The 20,583-nt window shown below is 48.4% G+C and overlaps 1 protein-coding gene across 2 annotated transcripts in view; it reads right to left on the bottom strand.

The window, feature by feature from the left end:
• Positions 1 to 19,596, bottom strand: part of PDZRN3 (PDZ domain containing ring finger 3) — a 247,234-nt gene extending 227,638 nt beyond the window's left edge. The window contains exons 1-2 of one of the 2 annotated variants that reach the window (XM_030867737.2): positions 18,779 to 19,596; positions 3,693 to 3,779 (exon numbers count right to left, since the gene is read on the bottom strand). In XM_030867737.2, coding sequence (XP_030723597.2) covers positions 3,693 to 3,779; positions 18,779 to 19,501 — 810 coding nt within the window. In that variant the 5' untranslated portion in view covers positions 19,502 to 19,596. The remainder of the gene's footprint in view (positions 1 to 3,692; positions 3,780 to 18,778) is intronic. The other variant, XM_060308000.1, reaches the window with a different exon arrangement.
• Positions 19,597 to 20,583: the final 987 nt, after the last annotated feature.

Genomic DNA, 20,583 nt, shown 5'->3' with positions numbered 1-20,583 from the left:
ATGAATGGGTGATGTGATTTTGCTAAGAGCATCACGTACTGCATCACGCAATGAAAAGCCTTATGTCAGAGCCCCCGGCTGGGCTTATGTCACAACTCAACCAAGCATCCAACACAGGAATTCCTTGGGAAACACACACGTCATCCGCACAGCGTTCTACTTCCAGTAACTGACAATGAGTGCGCATTGTTGCTTATGCTGGCTTTTTAGCATGTTCTCAATGACCTGCCAGATTTCCAGGCAACAGTGAAGAATCCATTTAGGTTTCCCTTTGCTGTTTCTGCTAATCAGGACAAGTTTTTAAAAACACAACGGCAAACACATGCATATGGAATTCAATCTTCCTCCCCAGGGCCATGCATGGAGTTCTTACAAAAAGACCACATAAACTGAGAACACTTTTGAACGCTACAAAATTGAGTCTGGTTTGTGCTTAAATCACTTTTTTTAAAGGAAAAAGAAAATGACCTAAAACATGTTCTTTGGTAAGTCTGAGAAAAAAAAAACACAACAACTGCATTCTAGTGAGGCTGGAAGCATCTTTTCACCCCTGGGGAGGTGCAGAAACTAAACACCATCTTTTCGGGCTTTCCCATAGTCGGCTGCCCAACAATTGTCAAGCCGTAGGCTTGCCTCTCTATTTCAGGCATTTTGCAAACATCAGGCTCCCTTCTTCTATATACGCTTTGGTGTGTGCAGAAGAGATCTTCCTAGTTTGGGCGCTTTTGGCTGCAGAAACTTCTAAATCATCTAAAAGTGAAATGCATCTGCGCTTACGGTAGTTGTTTCTTAAAACTGGTAATGATGGGTATGGAGAGGAGGAATAAAAATTATGAACAAAAACCAAGTACAGGGCTTCCCTGGTGGCGCAGTGGTTGAGAGTCCGCCTGCCAATGCAGGGGACGCGGGTTCGTGCCCCGGTCCGGCAAGATCCCACATGCCGCCGAGCGGCTAGGCCCGTGAGCCATGGCCGCTGAGCCTGCGCGTCCGGAGCCTGTGCTCCGCAACGGGAGAGGCCACAGCAGTGAGAGGCCCGCCTACCGCAAAAAAACAAAAAAAAAAACAAGTACAGTCAACTCTCTGTTATTTGTGCCAAACGGCAAAAGACGTTCTTGATGGTAAGTTGGAGAACTTGGGTCCGTCCAGTCCTGGTGTTTCCTAGGGACAATTACTGAGCCAGTCAAGCCTCAGTTGGCTCCCTCACGCCCTCCCAGGGCTGGAGAGCCTGACCCCTGGCAGCAAGAACTGAATCAGAGTAGCAGCGGGACATGCCACCTAGGATCTGAGTCAACTGGAAAGAGGGGAAAGTGAAAAGTGCCAGCCTGACACAGTGTTAGTTTCCTTTTTTTTTTTTTTTTAAATGGGTGTCAGGAAAACCCTGCTGGGATTTTTGTTTGTTTTTTATAAATTTATTTTATTTATTTATTTTTGGCTGCGTTGGGTCTTTGTTGCTGCGCACAGGCTTTCTCTAGTTGTAGCGAGCGGGGGCTACGCTTCGTTGCGGTGCGCGGGCTTCTCATTGCGGTGGCTTCTCTTGTTGCGGAGCACAGGCTCTAGGCACGTGGGCTTCAGTAGTTGTGGCACGCGGGCTCAACAGCTGTGGCTCACGGGCTCTGAAGCGCAGGCTCGGTAGTTGTGGCGCATGGGCTTAGTTGCCCCGCGGCATGTGGGATCCTCCCGGACCAGGGCTCAAACCCACGTCCCCTGCCTTGGCAGGCGGATTCCTAACCAGTGCACCACCAGGGAAGCCCACAATGTTAGTTTCTTAAGAAACCCCTCGAGACGATGGGAGGAACACAAGGGTGTGTGCACAGTGCTGGGGCCCAGCCAAGTGGGACCGGCCCCTACCCCTGCCCACCTTCATTCTCCTCATTGTCTAGAAGTGTGCTTTTTAAAGTATGTTTTATAAGGCAGATAATGTATTAGTTCATCATTTTAATGACTACGTATCACCTACAACTAAGCTGTCACTTCTTGCAATAAACGGTGTGGAAGTTTCTTGCAAGAAACTGTGGCCTTGGCTAAAAGCAAAGGGAATTTAATCATAACCCGCCTCTGCTTCTCCAGCCTCCTTCTGACCACTTCCTGCCACCCCTCAACTCTGTTCCTGTCCTTGTCTGGGCTTCCCTTGGGTCCGTCCACTTTCTTTTAGCCCAGTGGTCTTCAAAGATGGGTACGTGCAATGCAACACATTGGAATGACAAAAAAGCATTTTAAAAATCATATTCATATTTTAACTTCATAATTTAAAATGACTCTTGCATGTAACTTTTATAAGACAGGTAACATTGGTTCAGTAGTCAATATATTTATAATCTGTAGCTAACTAAATATGCTCAATATATATATATTTTTAAAGTTAAGCCTGCTCAAATGTATAAATGTATTATATATGGACCCTCTGATCTAGCAAACTCCTACTTATCCTTCAGACCCCAGCTCCAATGGCCCTGCCCCAGGTGGCCTCCTTCCCTACGGCTAATGGACCCCCCACTCCACCGTCCCCAGGCATCTTTAGCTGGACCCAGGCACAGCGTGTATCAGTGAGAACAGTGCTTTCCTCTCCTAACTCATCAGTTCCTCCATCTGGACTTGAGCTCCATGAAGGCGGGGGCAAACATTAACCACAGCTGGATGGCTGACATCTTCTTATCCTTTAGGATTTGCCTTAATATCCCTTCCTCTCTTTCCTGATTACTCTAGCCAATGATGGCCGTTGCTCCTTGGTAGCTACCACATGCCATCCTCCCACTTTTTACCCTTCATTGTACTTCTCCCATGTGTAATTACTGTATCTACTTGTTTCTTGCCCAGTATCACCCAGGACATAAACTCAATGACCACAGGGACCCAGTCTCCCTGGCCAGTATCTCCAAGCCCCTAGCAAACAGCCTGTGTTCAATACTTATTTGTTGAATGAGTGAATCTGATTTTCTTTTTCCCTCCCTTGACAATTTTCCTTCAAAGCTAACAAACAAGGAGAGGGTCAGCCCAAAAAAAGAGCAAGAGATGACACATACTCGGGCAATCGTGAAAGGTGAGATCCCAAAACACATCCTCTGCTGCACCCTCCCCCCACCCCAGCCCTCTTAGCAGACATTTTCTTTGCAATTAAATTGACAGATTTGAATTCAGTCTCTCCTTTCTGGAGGAGATCATGATGAATGGGGTGAACAGCTCCAGAGGGAAGAAAGAGCATGGGATGGACTATGCCACAAATGGGGGAATTGCCCCTGACTGATGAAGGGCAGACAGAGCAGAAGCCCCGATCACATGGCCAGTCTCAGAGCCCCCAATCTAGCAAAGTCACTCCGTGCAACTGCACACGTCTCACGCGACGTGCCTCAGCTCAACTGCTACCCAACCAGACACGCATCCCCAGAGCTAAACGGCTAAGATGAGCTACTGTATGACTAGGACAATGCTACATTAGGAGATCACAATGAAATAAAAATCCCCCAGACGGAATCACTTCGCTGTGCAGCTGAAACTAACAACATTATAAATCAACTATGCTTCAATAAAAAAATGAGATAATAAAAATCCCTGAGCAGGAAGATGTTAGATACACAACGAACTCTAATAAGAGCAGAATGAAGTGACCAAGGTTTCCTACCCCTCGCCCCCCAAACACTGACCCCTCTTCCACCTGCATTAGGGACAAGAAAAACCCATTTCAGCAATTAACATACCACACACGGCCGGCCACCGATAATATTGAATCCCAGGGAGCCGGAGTCCCGATGCAGGACAAGAGTCAGGCTTTTTGTTTCTTCACCCTGCAGGGAACAGATGAGTTCAAAATTTTATTTACAAACAGCGAAAAAAATGGGAGGAATTTTCTTTCTATCTAAGTGGACTCATGGGCTGCTGAGCGTTAAAAATCCTATGTCTCTAGGGAAGTTTAACCAGGGAGAACTTTGGGGGCCCATGATGAAACTCTGTCCTGTGCTGAAGAGGTTACAAACATTTCTTGATACCATCTAACCCTGGAGCAATCACTTAAGAACGTTTGGAGATGTCCAGACACGTGGAATGAATATTTTCTCTCAGTGACACCTTGGTCTGCAAACGCATCTTTCCTATGGCCAGCCCAGCGCAAGCTGGCTGTCTAGATGACTACTGTCTGTCTGTTTCTCAACCACTGTCAACAGCAGCATCCACGTTATGTCATGAAAGATTCCAACAGCAATCCCCTGGGAAGTCTGTGTGCACGTACGGCCCATCAGTAGTCATCTGTGTTTGGGAGACTTGGCGGGAAAATGGCTCTTGAAAAGTCAGATGCAAACATGGGTGGGAAAAAGAAAAATCCTGAATCTTACTGAAAAGGGGGGAGGGGGCATTTTCACAAAGTAATGACTGTCCAGTCCTGAGGGGATGCGGAGTGTTCAACAACAGAAAACACTCTGTTTAAGGTGGAGGGGGGGTCTACGTGAGCCCCTTTAAATCAACCAAGCAGAAATGGCCCCAGCAGGTCTCAGAGGCGCAACGTTCAACAGTCAAACAGGATGGAGATGCCAGGGCACCCCAACTAACACTCTCAAGTAACAGACAGATAAATAAAAATAGATTTAACCTTCTGCGCAAACTATCACTTAATAGGCTTAGACATAAATATTAAACTTGTTGATACACCTCTGAAACAGTTCCAACTACCTGAATGGTATGCAAAACTCCACATGTACTGGCTATAAATTTACAATTGCTTCACTCCTGTTTTCTGTTTAAACAGGGTATCATTTAAATGCGGTATGGTTTTTCACGCTTCTCAAAAACAGCACTGACAGCTCATCACAAAGAGGTTTTATTCTGCTATTTATTGCTTCCTGATGAAACCTGCGCTTTCTACTTCTGCTGGGGAAATAAATGCCAACATTTGAATGACATGAATGCAAATATCTTATTCGAGCTCCACGGTGGCAAAGAAAACCACTCTTGCCGACTGTGCAGTGCCCAGTGGTTTTTCTGGAGCACTAATTCATTTATTGCTATAGTTGTCAATGTAAAACACTGTTCCATATTTGGCGAGGAAAACTGTATGTAACACAGCCACACACACACACACTAAAGACTAATGGGTCTCAGGGACTTCCCTGGTGGTCCAGTGGTCAAGAATCCATGCTCCCAATTCAGGGGGCACAGGTTCAACCCCTGTTCAGGGAACTAAGATCCCACATGCTGGGCAGGGCACGACCTAAGACATTAAATAAATAAATAAATAATAAATAAAGATTAAAGTTTCTTAAAAAAAAAAAAACCTAACGGGTCTTCATGTATAAAAGTATCTGCAAGCGCTTAAAGTTCTTAGCAACAACGGCTGTTTCTCATGACTAGTTCGTGTATAGCAGAATTCAAAATATTTTCAAAAATGTCATAGAAGCCTTAGCATCAATTACTAAAACACTGTAAAAACAAAAATGATAATTTATTAGTAGAAAAAAGCAGTTTCTGATGAAAGAACTAGGTGTCCTATAAGAACAACACAACAAAATCTTCATTTCTGCAGCGTCATTTACTCAATGCAGAAAATACAGTAGGTAAATATAAAAGAAGCGAGCCTCTATCAAACTACTGTACTTTAACAGAAAAACAGCAGAGCCTCAGTAATGACAACCTATTTATGAACTTAAAAAAAAAAGTCCTATTCTCAGCACCACCACCCAGAGCATCTATCAACGCTATCAATCTTTATTGTTCATTTGACCTGCAACAAGAGAAGAGGCAACGATATTCACTGCTGTAAGAGAATAAAACTTCAGAATCACCCTAATAGTTTTGAGATGTAAATACAGCGATGTGCAAACTGAAAGAGTTTATATCTTTCTGCCTTGGAAACGGAAAATGTTGCTAACTCCATTTCTTGCTTTGTTATCTTAGAGAGGTGAAAAAGTTAGACATACATGGGAATTGGAGAGAGTTATCATACATATCTTACATTTCTGGCTTTCATAACTAATCAAGGATAGACACTGTACAGTCACACAGTAATCCAAGGCAGATGTCTCTGGTTGAACAAGCTCAAATGATGCACAAAGGAGAACGCAGAGCCAAACGATTAAAACAGACCAGTTTTAAATCGACTGTGACAACTATTTATTCTTCTAAAAAATGAAAGAAAAATAAAGCAATCTCATTGCATTGCATTAACAATGATAACAGCTAACCTTTATTGGCTCTTCATCATGTGCCAGAAATGATATTGAGCACTTAAGTGCTTTATTTTATTTAATAATCCAACCAATGTTATCAACTGTCACTATTACCACCCTCATGATACAGGTGGGAAGACTGACGGAGAACAAGAAAGCAAGCTGTCCCTTGTCAAAGAGCTAGTAAGAGGTCAAGCTGGGATGGAAACCGATGATCTCCCATTCTAGACCTTAATTACTGTCTACACTAACTCCCTTTTCGTGTGGAACATAGAAAAGAGTGCCACGTAGACTAGCGACATATTTGGTCTCGCCCAAGATCGTTCCCTTGTGGGAGTTCCAAAAAGTTCCACAAAGGAATTCATCATAGGAGGTCTTACCCAGGAAACCAGTTTCAGAACAGAACTCCAAACTCTTTAGTGAACTATTTATCTCCAGAAGACCCAACCTGAGATGCCCAAAGACACCTAGGTCTGGTCCCAAACTCAGAGATCTCTCTCCAGGGACAGTGGAGACCAACTGAGACGATGCCTGAAATAAGATTCCTCCGCCAGATAGCAATGTGCAAAGAACAATCAAGTTAACTGTCTACACCTCCTTGCCAGATGCACTCAATCCCAGGGAAGAAAGAAAGGAGGTTCTCCTTTTCTAGAAGTGTCTTGACCCAGTCTGTTGTCTAGGACGGATAGACACGGGTTTTAGGTGACATTGCCTATTTTAGGACTAATTTACAGGACTGAGCCATCATGTGGAAGATTCAACACATGATACCGGGAGCACTGACAGAGAAGAGAAAAGCTCTGTCTGAGCCGAATTCCTTTCATTTCTCCATCTAATGATCAAAGGTCATTTCCTTTTCTCCGACACCCCGAGCTTGATCCTGATATCTCCTTTCCACTCCCCTTCTCACAAGCAACCTTAACTATCAAGACTTTCATTGAATTTCTCATTCTTCAGAAGAAATAATAGAGAATTTAAACACCAGGCTTCACACAACACCACGTTTAACAGGTTAACCTTACTTCCTGCTTAATTATTTAACCTGTTCCTGGGTTCAAAATGCACCGGATCCAGGGCATTTAAACGAGTCTCATTCAATTATATCGCACTGAGTGAAGACATGTACAAGTGGAATAAGGACAAAGGCTCTCATCAATACTGCGTTCCCGGCTGCTCACAGACATTATGTTAATAAGTGACACTGTTCATCCAAAGGAAAATTTAACCTATATTGCTCTGTTTTGGTCGTTTATCAGAACCCATGCTTTGAAACTTCCTCAGTGGCTTGGTATAGTAAAAGAAGGGAACGAGGACTTCCCTGGTGGCGCAGTAGTTGAGAATCCGCCTGCCAGTAATACAGGGGAAGTGTGTTCGAGCCCTGGTCCGAGAAGATCCCACCTGTCATGGAGCAACTAAGCCCATGCACCACAACTACTGAGCCTGCGCTCTAGAGCCCATAAGCCACAACTACTGAAGCCTGAGTGCCGCAACTACTGAAGCCCGCGCACCTAGAGCCCGTGCTCCACAAGAGAAGCCACTGCAATGAGAAGCCTGCGCACCGCAACGAAGAGTAGCTCCTGCACGCCGCAATTAGAGAAAGCCCACGTGCAGCAACGAAGAACCAACACGGCCAAAAAATAAATAAATAAAATTTTAAAAAATATATATACCAATTAAAAAAAAAGAGAGCTCTGTTTCACAAAAACAACTGAACAACCGCAGCATCAGCCTTGGGAGGCACGTATTACATCAATGCTCTACACCTGAGAAACTGAGGCTCGAGAAAGGCATACACTTGCTGAAGATCACGTGGGTCCAAGGGGGGGGGCAGGGTTGGAACCCAGGTCCACAGGACTCCAGCACCCATGCTGTCCCTCCTGGGCTGGTAAACATGTGCACCCTACCCTAAACTCCTTTGCCTCAAAAGACACGGCTTTCACATTAAAACGTCATGAAGGATTAGACATCTGATTAGCTTTGTAATTAGAGTTTTAAGCAAGGCTTCTTTGGACTATGCAATAACAGTGGCAAAGATTAGAGTATCTATTATACCCTGAAGGGTGTCATAAGAATACTATACCTTTGACAGGAACAGGGTGATGGTTAAGATCTTGGACTTCACAGTCAGAAGCTGAGTTGAGTTTCCTCATTCTTAGAATGAGGATAATAATGGTTTCTTCTTGAAACATGAATGAGATAGACTATCACTGCCTAGTGCCCCCGTACAAGGCCTGGCCAATAGCAAGGGTTCCAAACACAAGCAGAGCACAGGGTGGGTCGGACACTAGCACATCTCAGCAATGAGGCCATGGTGCTGTTTAACCACATAAATGACTCTGCTACAAAAATCTGGAAATGAGGAATGTCTAATCCTAAGTTAACTTAGTCTACAGTAAGTTTGGGAGAGCTGAGGCCTGAAGTTAAGGAAATAAAGACAGTTGTACATTCATCCCAACATCTGGCCATCTGATGGGAGCTATTACATCCACGTGCACGTTCCTCCTTTCCCCAAGTCTGGAAAAAGAGCAGCACATTCTTGGAGGACTGCACAAGTGCCAGGAGACAGATTTTATCCTGGAGGTAGTGGGAGAGAGACATGATAAAGAACACGAGGGGAGCAGCTCAGCGTGGACCTTCGGGGGCATGGAGGTGGCACGGGCAAAGGGTGCTGCTCAGACGGCTGTGAGGCTCGAGGAGGGGAAATCGGACACAGGACACCCCAGGCCCGGAGGGAGATGGCCCTGGGAGCAAAGGGGGCGGGGGAACAGATGGTGGCTCGCAACAGGACAGGAGAAACATCCAGTCCAAGGAAGTGCGGGCTTGGATACGGACAGTGGAGGGAGGAGTGTGGGGCACAGGATACCCAGGTATTTGCTGAGACACCTGGACACCTCCCAGTTCTATCGGATGAGTGAGTCTTGATGGGCTGGGAAGAAAACAAAAAGAAAACGAAAGAAACCACAAAACTGGAAATGAGATAGCTTTTCCCAGAGCCACCCTCTTCCTGAATGGCAGGGTCTCTTCCCTTCCGGAGCCAGGACTCAGGAGGGAGAGGCGCTCTCACCAAAAGCCCGGGGTGGGGGATGGAGAAGGAAGATGCCTTCATATCCTGGAGTCCAGTGCCAGCACTGCCTCCTTGGGAGAAGGGCCACGAAGCTCTAACAGATGCTCAGCATCCTGTCTCTACCCCAGAATCCAAACCTAGTGGACAGTCAGGCCCCTAGGGAAGTGTAGGGTGTCCCTGGGAGATGCTTAGGTCTTTAGGATTGAGAAAGGGCAGAGATAGAGTAACCCTGGAGAAGCGGGTGTGGCATGAGCCATCCACAGCCAGTAAGTTACAAGCAGAAAGAGAAGCTCCAAGTTCAGGAACATACACTAGATTCTGCTGAAAATAAGCTTGGCTATCATATTCAAACGTGTAACTACCGATCAGTGTTAAAATCAACTACCGATCAGTGTTAAAATCACCCAATTTGTAATCTGCTCCATTCAGGGTCTAACTGGACAAGAATTTTGGGGGGGGGGGATAATAGCCACAGCGAAAAAGCAGAACTCAAATGTACTTTGTCAAAAAGACACCTCATGGTGGCTGCTTTTCTTTTAAGTCCAAGAATGCAAACTGTCTTCTATGGTAGAGTCCCTCTTCCTTTCAGCATCACTCTGTCACTGTTCTCCAAACAATCCAGCCTCAGAAGCTTGGACGCCAGCCACCTCCTAAGCGGTGTGGCAGCCCCCAAAGTCCATCGTGCCGCTGTCAGTGTGGATTCTTTCTAAAAACTCCTTTCCGCCCAGTGACGGGTGTTCCTTGATTACTGCTGTTGTGGGACTTGTAGCCGAGAACGGGCTAGACTGGAAAGCTGCCCGGCGGGTTGTGAGAACTGTAATTGACTGACCACTAGTCTGTGTATCTGGGGTGACACAACACCTCTCAGCCTCAGATTATGCAAAGCTCCCAGAGACTCGCACAGCTGGGAAACAGCTCTGTCTGTTGACTAGTGACAAGAGAGCGCAAAAATGTGGAGGGGCGGGGCTGGGGGGACCGGGCGGCAGAGATGGCTGCCAGAAATTCTGTCCTAAAGAGAATGGGGATGCCTTCTCTCCCCGCACCAAGATGTTTCTGTCCTCTTCGTCGGTCAAACTATGTTTTTAATGAGGAAGCAGCTTGGACCAAGCCCTCCCTGTCATTCCAACTTCAGTTCTAAAAGAAGGGATTCTTGGAGGAAGAACAGAAGGGGGAAACTGTTCAAGTCCAAGACTGAAGGCAGTCGTGGGAATGACTCTTGAAAATGAATTGGAAACGGAGGAGACAGTCCACTGAAGTATTGGCGGTGTTGATCTGTCACCAGAATAGGTGCAGAGAGGATGAAAAGAGACAAAGGGCAAGGGAAACTGGCAGAAAGGAGCAAAGGTATAGCGTTTATGGAGCTATAATATCTACAGAACGGGATATATTCACCCACAGCCAAAGATGTTTCTGAAAAATAACCTAAGACATTAAGATTGTCAGCGCTGCCCTAGGCCAAGAATATACACATATTTAAAGCTGCTGCTGTATTTAGATAACCTAAGAAATCCCTCAGTCTACTTCTCTATCTCCATGAGTTTGATTTCAAGTCTGTATCTCTCATTTCTATCATCCGCTCATCTGCTTTTCTGGTGAACGCCCACAAGCTACGCTTTCACCGACACACGGACAAGAACAAACCGAATCAAGGTGCGGCAGCATTTTCACATTTCCACTTGACGGACTACAAGGTGATTTCAGTTTCTGAAATAGGATCATCCAACTGCCCAACCTGGAGCATTTTCTTGTCCAAATCGGCAACAAAGCAAAGGCAACCCAGCTGCGAAGTCCTACCTTGTCACTTACAGGAAGGTGGGAGCTTGGCCTGGCCCATCCCTCTTTACCTTTGTTAACTGCAGTTGGACGACTATAAATTCAAGTAAACACACAGTAACCTCATCTTATTCGCGCCTTTGGCCTCCTCCTTTACACCTTAGCTCAGAGCTGCTACCCAGATGCAGTGAACTTGACTTGAATATCCCTCTCTCACAAAGTTTCCAGCGCTGACAAGCAGTCAGAGAGGAGAAAGGCAGAGATTCTGGTCACCCAAGGGCATTCCATGGCTTGCAACGAGCCTGTAATCCTTCGAGTAAAAATCCCCTTCCTTCTTTATTAAACCATCTCCAATTTCTAATGTTTCCTCAGTGATTTACTTGAAGAACATCCCTAAACCTATAGGTACTGAAGAAACATTCACTTAATAAATGTTTAACAAATGCTTGGTCAGCCTTACTGTGCACATAGCGTTCATCACCTAACCCTAATGCCAGTCCTATCAGCATTACCCCATTTTGGAGATGAGGCAATTAAGGCTTAGAGGAGGTTAGAAGATCCTCCCAGAGACGCTCAACAACAAGGCAGAAGGAGCACAGGAGCCCGGCTGTCACCAACTCCAGGGTCTGATACTCATCACAGGACAGCTCAGTCCAGGGTACCCTGGAGCTGCTGCTGGTGACACATCCAACCCTGACCCACAACCTTAAAGCGGCTTCACCCCCTTCCCGATCCACGTGCAGCAAAGACAGAGGGCACCTGAAAACAGCTTCCAGCAAAATTCTAGGGCTGACCCCTCTGCCCAGGAATCATTTCTGCACACCCGTCCCCCTCTGCCAGGGTGAAAGGTCATCCAACCACCCCTCCTGGAGAAGGGGCTGCTGCAGGGCCCACGTGCACACAGGCTGCACGCGGCTCCACCCCTTAGGCTCCCTGTAAACAGACATACGGGATAGGGGAGAAAGATGGACGCTCGGGTCCATCTGTTAGTTATTTCTTTACAAGGGTAATCATTATGTTACACCACTTCCCTTTCTTATTGTAACAGGCTTATTAGAACACCATTAGTCTGGGGGGACAGAGGTGACCCGCGGCTAAAAGGCTTCGCTGAGCAAAGAACAGCAAGACGTGTTGTTTTCAAAGGCACAAGTGGGTGTCTGACTGATCCAGGGGTGAAAGCCGCTCAAGTTCCCCTTTGCACCCAGCGGTGCCTATCGCAGCGCCTGAAACGCAGTGTGTAAGCATGTGAGGAGCTGGACTGAAAGAACACATTTGGAAGCATTTCATTTACTTCCTACCATCAACCACTCTTTAACTTACTAGGTTCGAAATTAAGGAGATGAGGCGTGATTCCATCCAGGACACCACCTCTTTTCTCTTCTTTTTCTTCCCTTTCCCTTTCCCTTTCCCTCCCTTCCTTCTTTCCTTTCCTTCCTTCCTTCCTTCCTCTCTTTCTTCCTCTAACTCTCTTTTACAAGCAGAACCTGTTTCGTTTTATACTGCATGTATACTTTCAGAACTCTGAAAACAAGAATTACAGCGTGGGGTGGACACACCTCATCACCATGGACCAGAAGCCATCAGACCAACTAAACGGAGGCAGAAAATGATGCTGGGAAAGCTGTTTAATCTTTGGAGGCTCTCTTTTTCCATCTGTAATACGAAGGGTAATGGGCTGTGGGTACTAACCTCACAGAGTCTTCCTGAAGATGCACCCACATCTCTAACCCGCACAGTGCTTGCACGTGCAGTAACAGTCCTTTGGAAACCCTGTAGGACACTTTGGAGGGGACTCTGCCTCAGGAGAAAATACTGTTCTTATTTTGGTAACAGCCTGGAGTCGGGTGCTGAGTTCAAATCTCAGCTCTACACTTAGAATCTGTGTAACTTCTGGCCTTAACCTAGCTGTTTGATAATGTTTTACAATCCTCCTCTCTTACCAAAAGGGGTCTACCAAATGAATGAGATGGGGAAGCTAATGTGTGTACATACACAATGTACCCTAAGTGCACGGCACCCAGTTAAACTCACTGAATGTTACTTCCTTTCCTTTTAAGCTCCTTAGTCTACAGCCAACACAAAACCACCTTATAAATAGATTCTCTCACATCGAGTATTTTTACAGAAGAGCAAACATCATCTGTGAACTCAGAAAGAATCACTTACAGATAAACGGCAACAGAGTTCCCAATTCAAATTATTCAGTTATGATCATTCAAGCCAGTGTAGCTGGGTAACGTATTTGTAAGCCAAATCCTAATTTTCTTTATAAATCACTGAAATGAAATGGACACAACAACCCACAATTCCTTTAGCTGAACTGGGCTGTTCTGTAAGATACACCATGGAATGGCCACTTGCTGACACTTTTCAGAAACAGAAAAGACACTGAACTATGAACATTCTAATAGATACATTTCCAACTGTGTGGACATCTGGAACACCTTTTCATACAATTGTCTATTAGATTCACTTATCTCCAGGAGTTCTGAAATGGACAAAATCGTTTCTGGGATTTGGGAGTTTACACAAATGGATCTGGGGAAACAAAAGCATACCTCCCACAAGCCTGGAAACAATTTTGTTAACTTGCAGGTCACGGAAAAACTCGTTCTTTTTTAAGAGTGCGCTAACAAGCTCACTCTTGGTTAGCAATCTGAAAAGTTTCGAGGGCTGACAAGACAGCCCCTTGGATCTTGAATTTATTCACTGAACAAAGACATATCGAGAGTTCACAGGGTACACGGTAATCGAACTGGTGCCGGGATACGCAGCCCTGAAGAACACACACATGGTCCTTCCTTTATTGTCCTTCACAGACAATGAACAGCTCTTCCCATTATTCACTTACAGCTGTGATGAAGGCCATGCAGGCAGAGCACCAAGGTGAGAGTCTCAGGGCACCAGACCTAGTCTGTGAGGTCAGAGAGGGCTTCCCACAGGCAGTGATGCTTGAGCTGGGATGGGAAGGATAGAAAGGTTATCTAGTCAGGAGCAAACCCTAAGTGCTGACAGAAAGGCAGGGGCTAGAAGGGGAGAGTTGGAAAACTTGCCAGTTACCTAACAATGAGCAACTGGAAAGACTATTCCAAGGAGAAAAAAGAGCAAGTGCAAAGGCCCAGGGGCAAGAAGGAGCTCAGGGACATATTCACGGACCTGCCAGAAGCCAGTGAACCTGGGAAGAGAGACTAAAGGGGAGAAGAGTACAGGCAGGTGGAGGCCAGCAGGACCCAGAGTGTGCTTGGCCTTATATCCACCCAAGAGGAACTCAAGGCAGAGCAGGGTTGAAAGAAGAGTGACATCAGATTTACATTTCTAAGAAATAATTCCCAGCTCGAGGTAACTGGAGGGGAGCAGGAAAATACATAGAGGGAGCAGCTGTGATCTAGGCAAGAGATTATGGCGGTTGAGACCAAGGATGATTTTTGTCCCACAGGGAACAAGGGCAGTGTCTGGAGCTATCTGTAACTGTCACCACGTGAGACATGCTTCTGACACCTAGTAGGTAGAGGCCAGGGATGCCGCTACACATCCCATAACGCACACACTACCTTCCCCACAACCAAGAATTACTCACCCCAAGATTCTAATAGTGCTGAGGTCAGGAAACCCTGGTTTGGACCAAGGTCATCATCTGATGGGACTGGAGAGCAATGAACAGATTCAAGAAGTGTTTAGGAGGTATAATCCACCTGATTTAATGACAGACTGGAAGTAGGGCTAAAAGAGCAGAAGCTATCAAGGCTGGGTCGCAAGTTTCTCAACAATTCCAAGGCAAGTTACACCCAGAACTTTCTCTTTCCCAGAAAGCCAAACAAGTTTTTTGCTGTGGAATGCCTTTGTTCTTAGAATCAGGTGGACAAGTCAGGGTAGGAAACTGAGGCTGGGAGCCCAACTCTTTAACATCCTCAAGCATAGCATCACCAAGTCTGCTGTAGCCCAGATGAGACTTCACACTGGTTCCAGAAGGCTTTCTGGACCATGTTACCTATCATATAACTGCTAGGCAGTCTGGGTTTTAGAACTTCACCCTGGTCTTTCAAAAAACGTTCAGGGGGCTTCCCTGGTGGCGCAGTGGTTGAGAGTCCGCCTGCCGATGCAGGGGACGCGGGTTCGTGCCCTGGTCCGGGAGGATCCCACGTGTGCCACAGAGCGGCTGGGCCCGTGAGCCATGGCCGCTGAGCCTGCGCGTCCGGAGCCTGTGCTCTGCAACGGGAGAGGCCACAGCAGTGAGAGGCCCGTGTACCGCAAAAAAAAAAAAAAAAGTTCAGGAAGGGGTGTTGAGACGATGATCAGTAAAATCATAACTGTGTGAAGACCAACATGTGTTGACCTGTATCTGTACTTGAGCCCACACTCCTTGCTTAGCTGAGTAGCTACCTAAAATGTGATAGGTGGCCCAGCATGAACTGGTAGCTTGTTAGAAATGCAGAACCTCACGCCCCATACCAGCCCTGATGGATCAGAATTGCTAAGGGTAAGAATGTGCGATTTAACAAGCTTTCCAGGTGATCCCAATCATCTGAAGGTTTGCGAAGACCTGTTCCAGCTCACCTTGTAGGGCAGGAGAAACAATGCCTAAGTAGGTCCAAACCCTAAATGCTCAGCTGGTATCAAAAGTCCGAAACCTTATATTATTTAAATAATGCCAGATCATTTTATGGAACAAGTTCTAGGCCTTGAGGAAAGGGTATGGAAAAATCTTCTGAGTCTTTCTTATCTACTTCAGCTTGTAACAGAGAGGTAAATGATAGGACTTTTAAAAAAAATAATAAAAGTGTTGTGCATGCGAGTTTCCAAGCAATATAAATCCTTCTGCTTTTTAGAAGAGAATAAACAGTACCCAGCAGGAGCAGAGAGTCTGGCCAATGAAATAAACAAGTTCTTAAACAAGCTTGCAGTGGGAGGGGTCCGTCTGGCAGGCGCTGGAAAGCAGAAGCTTTCCACAAGGGCCACTGAGGGTTAACCAAAAGGCAAAAGGAGCGAGCTTCCCCCTAAGGCCTGAGCTGGGACCAGCCAGGGTCAGAGGCCAGAAAAATGAACTAGTGCAGCTTTCAGGCCAGGCCATTCTTGGCTGTCCTCAGGCCCAGCAATGAGGTCCATAAAAGTCCCAAGCAGCGCTCCAACTCCAGAAGGAAACTCTCTCTGTAAGCTCAAAAAGCAACATCTTGTCCCTAAGCTTAATGCCCTGATGAGCCAACTGACTCACCCAACAGAGCTTCAAAAACTTGCACAGTTTTGATTCAAGTATCATATTTTTGATTCCGAGACGGAGTTTACCCAAACACTCCAGAAAGAAAACAGAAAGGCAAGAAGAAATAATAAACTAGCTTCACAATGAATGATGTATAAACTCTGGGGGAGTGAATGGCTTATTTATAAATAAGCATCACTTAAAACTATGCAGGAAGTCCAGATGACAGCATAAACAGGAGAAACTCCGGAAACTCCTTCACCCCAAACCCGGCGCCTGCTTGAAGACCCAGCTTTGCCCCTTGCTTTGGTGACTCGCAAGCTCACGCCAGTCTTTTGTACGCCTGTGCGGTCCTGGGTGAGCCTCAGAGCTGTAAATATTTGCCCTTCGCCCAGAGCCGGCCAGCTGCTGAGGCTGCTGCTGACAGACAGGCCAGGGGCCAGGATGGGGTGGAGGTGGGGAGGGGGGAGTCGGAAAACTGGCAGACCGGGTGTGCGCTGTGGAAGAGGGGGCTGGGAGAGGGCAGGGAGAGGCAAAGCACACAAGCAGACACAGGCCCCTGGGGGCCCCTCAGGCAAATACATTCCCCAGAATGGCAGCGGCAATGGCCCACGTCCCTCCCCAGCTGGTGAAAATGTGGCCTTTGCAGTCAGGGAAATCTTGGTTCTCATCTTGTGACTGTGCCCCACTCAGAGTACAGGTGACGACACATGGAGACATTTCTGGTTGTCACCACTGGGCAGGGGGCGGTGCTACTGGTATCCAGTGGGTAGAGGCTAGGGATGCCGCTCAACATTTAACAATGCGAGCTTCTCTGGAGGCGCAGTGGCTGAGAATCTGCCTGCTAATGCAGGGGACACGGGTTCGAGCCCTGGTCTGGGAGGATCCCACATGCCGCGGAGCAACTAGGCCCGTGAGCCACAACTACTGAGCCTGCGTGTCTGGAGCCTGTGCTCCGCAACAAGAGAGGCCGCGATAGCGAGAGGCCCGCACACCACGATGAAGAGTGGCCCCCGCCTGCCACAACTAGAGAAAGCCCTCACACGGAAACGAAGATGCAACACAGCAAAAATTAATTAATTAATAAAAACTCCTACCCCCAACACCAAAATATATATATATTTTTTTTTTTTGACAATGCACGGGACAGCCTCCCATAACAAAGAATTTTGGGGCCCAAAATGTCAGAACACCCCAAGGTGGACAACTGAGGTAGAACCTGAATGCCAGCTCTGAACGAGTTCTATGACCTGAGCCTGCTTTCTCATCTCAGAGGATTAAATACAGAATGCCTCCGAAGTGCTTTGCCACAGTCTCTGGTACATAATAAACCCTCAGTAAATGGCACCTGTGGTTACACTGGGAGGCAACACGATAGTGCTCGCGAACTTGGTCACCTGTGGGTTCAGAAACCAATTCTGGCACCTAGAAGCTGTGACTCAGGCATCTGACCGCGTCTCACTGGTCCTGAGCTTTCCTCACCTACAGAACGAGAAGCAACGTGCCTCCCTTACTTGATTACAAAGGAAACAGCTGAGAAGCAGAAGTGCTTAGAACGGGGCCTGGAGCAAAGCAAGCCTCCAGTAGTGGTGGCCGTTATAATTTCACCAACTCCCAGCACAAGGGGATGGCTTACAAGGGGAGGAGGTTAAAGATAAGTGCAGGGGATACTTGCTGAGCGTTGACTTTCCACCAGGCACCGTGCTAGATCCTTTTCACATGTTCTCTCCCTGAAGGGGGTAAACGAGCTATTTTACATTTAGGGAAATGGAGGCACCTGGAGGTTAAGCCACAACATGACTCAGCTGTTTAACCAAGAGCCCAGATTCGAGAACAGTTCTAATTCCAGAGGCCTCACCGTCAATTATTACTTTGTATTTGGTGGTGGTCCCTTTACTGCTTTCTGGAATTCTTTCAATCCCTGGAGGAATACTACAGAAGGGGCCTGTGTTTCACCCCCCGTGTCACATCTCTAGGGCCACACTTTCCAACTTGAGGGAGCGTGAGCTGCTAGCTCAAGGTCAGCCGGCTAGTTGGCAGCAAAGCCCACGTCGGAATCCAGCTATTACTCCAGAGGCCTCTCTGGCAGCCTTCTTAACTTAATCTACACGGGCTGTGGGCTCCTTTTATTCTTTCTGGAGCTCCTGAGGGTGCATGGATATAGCTCACGCCTGTGTCAGTATCTTATCCGGTGGGTCACGTGTACAGGAGCCATGTTTCCCAACCTCCAAAGAGGCTAAGCGACTTCCCCAAGATCACCCAGCTGGTCTGCAGCACAGCCTTTGCACACTTCTGACTCCGGAGCCACACTCATTCTTACTCTGCGCTGGTCGCGGATTCCTTTGAGTCTTTCTAGAACCCCTGAAGCTGCTGGAGCTATACTTTACCCTGAGTCTAATCTGTCAAAGGACCACAGTTCCCAAGTTTAGACCGATTCCCCGACCTTGCTCACGGTGATCTATCTGGCAAGCAGTGTCGGAAGAGGGAGGCAGAGATGCTCCCGGGCAGCTCCCGGGACCTCAGTGCCCAAAGGGACTGGGAGGCGCCCCGGGGACCCAGGAGCCCGGCAGGGGGTCGGGGCGGGCGGCGGGTGCCTACCTTGCCGCCGGGTGGCGTGGCCACGCAGCGGCTGAGCGAGTCGAGGCGTGCGCTGTACTCGGTGAACTTCTTCTGGTAGCGCAGAGCGGTCATCTGCAGCTCCAGCTGGGCGGCGGCCAGCTGTGCCACCAGCGACTTCTCGCGCTTGCCCGCGCGCAGCGCCTCCTTCTTGAGCGCCTTGTGCAGCGCGCCCAGGCGGGCCTGCAGTGCGCCGTTGTGCGCCCGCAGGGCCCGCGCGCAGCAGTGGCCGCCGGCGCGCTGCTCGCCGTGCGTCAGGGGCAGCCCGCAGCCCTCCTGGCAGCGGCCCACCGGCCGCGCGTCGCACGCGTCGCGCATGTGCGCCTCCACGTCGCGCCGCAGCAGCACCTGGCCGCAGCCCGCGTGGCGGCAGCGAGCGGGCGCGAAGTCGCAGCGCTCGAGGTGCTCGGGCAGCTGTTGCAGCTTGACCACCCGGCCGCAGCCGCGCGCCGCATGCGCGCACTTGATGTCGAGCTTGAGGATGAGGCGCTTGAGCGGCAGGACGTGGTTGAGCTCCTTGGCCGAGAGGCGACCGCGGCAGCGCGCCGGGCAGCTGCCCTCCTGCACCACCCAGGGCAGCACGCAGCCGGCGCAAAAGACGTGGCCACACGGCGTGGTCAGCGGGTCCTCCAGGACCTTGTGGCACAACGCGCACTTCAGGTCCGGGTCCACGTCGCCGTCGAAGCGGTCCAGCTCGAAGCCCATGGTGGCGGCCGGGGCCCGGGGTCGCCGCCGGGCGGCCGGCCGCCCCCTCCTTCCCTGCGAGGCAGCCGAGACGCGCCGGCTGCGCCGCCCGCTCTCTCGCTGGCTCTCCCCGGACTGAGCCTAATTGCTCCAGACTTCCTCGGAAAATGCCCGAGGAACAGAACTCCTCAGCCGTATTTGCGTGAGCGCGTGCGCACGCACATCCTACCTCGGCTGCCTCCCGCCCGCCCCCTGCAAAAGGGAGGGGGACGGGTGGCGAAGGAGGGTAGGAAGACCCAGAGGCTCGCCAAGGAGACTGGCCCGCCCGGGACGCCAGCCTGAGCCTTTCTCTCCGGAAACTCCACTCCGCTCTCCTGCAGTTTTCGCTATGGGAGACAAAATGCCAGCCGAGAAAAGCTCACTAGGTTAGGCGCAGAGGGTGCTGCTGTCGCCCAGACGAAGTTTTCCTGGAGCCCCTTCCGGGCCAGATCACGACTTTTTACTCCCCTCCCCTGCCTCCTCTTTTTGTGGCTGATTACAGAGAGCGAAAAATATCGCGGGGCCCGCTATCTCAGCATTTACGGTCTTTATTTATTTATTTCATTCCGGGGAAAGTTACAAAGCCTGCGGGACGCTCCTGCAACTACAGGTCCCACCAGAGGTTCAGCGGACCCGGAGGTTTACCAGGCCAAGGTTTCCAGAAGCAGAGGGCGAATCTACAAGGGCCAGTTTTCGGGAACCAGAGCTGCTCGCCGGCTGCCAGCGTGGGAGAAGCTGCCGGGCTGGCTCCGTTCACTTCACCTAATACCTCTGAAGTGTCTGCACTAAAGTGTGGCTTGCACTGTGCTGGGCCCTGATAAAAAGGTCCCTTTAAAAATCATCAGTACAATATTGTGAGAGAGCGTCGTACTTAAAACTTATTTTCCCCCATTACAAAAGAAGTAACGCTGGTCTTACAGCGTTAAAAACCGCACAAGTGTAGAACTTGGAGAAGTTCCCCATAATCACCCCCACAATCATGTGAACTGCGTTCCTTCAGTTTTGTTTTTTTTCCTATGTATGCACTTTGTTATATTTCCATTCTCCAGTTGAGGAAATTCAGG

This window comes from Globicephala melas, chromosome 11 (assembly GCF_963455315.2).
Source record: "Globicephala melas chromosome 11, mGloMel1.2, whole genome shotgun sequence".
Classification (NCBI taxonomy): Eukaryota; Metazoa; Chordata; class Mammalia; order Artiodactyla; family Delphinidae; genus Globicephala; species Globicephala melas.
Note: the sequence above shows the minus strand (reverse complement) of the source record. Positions and strands in the feature narration are given on the sequence as shown.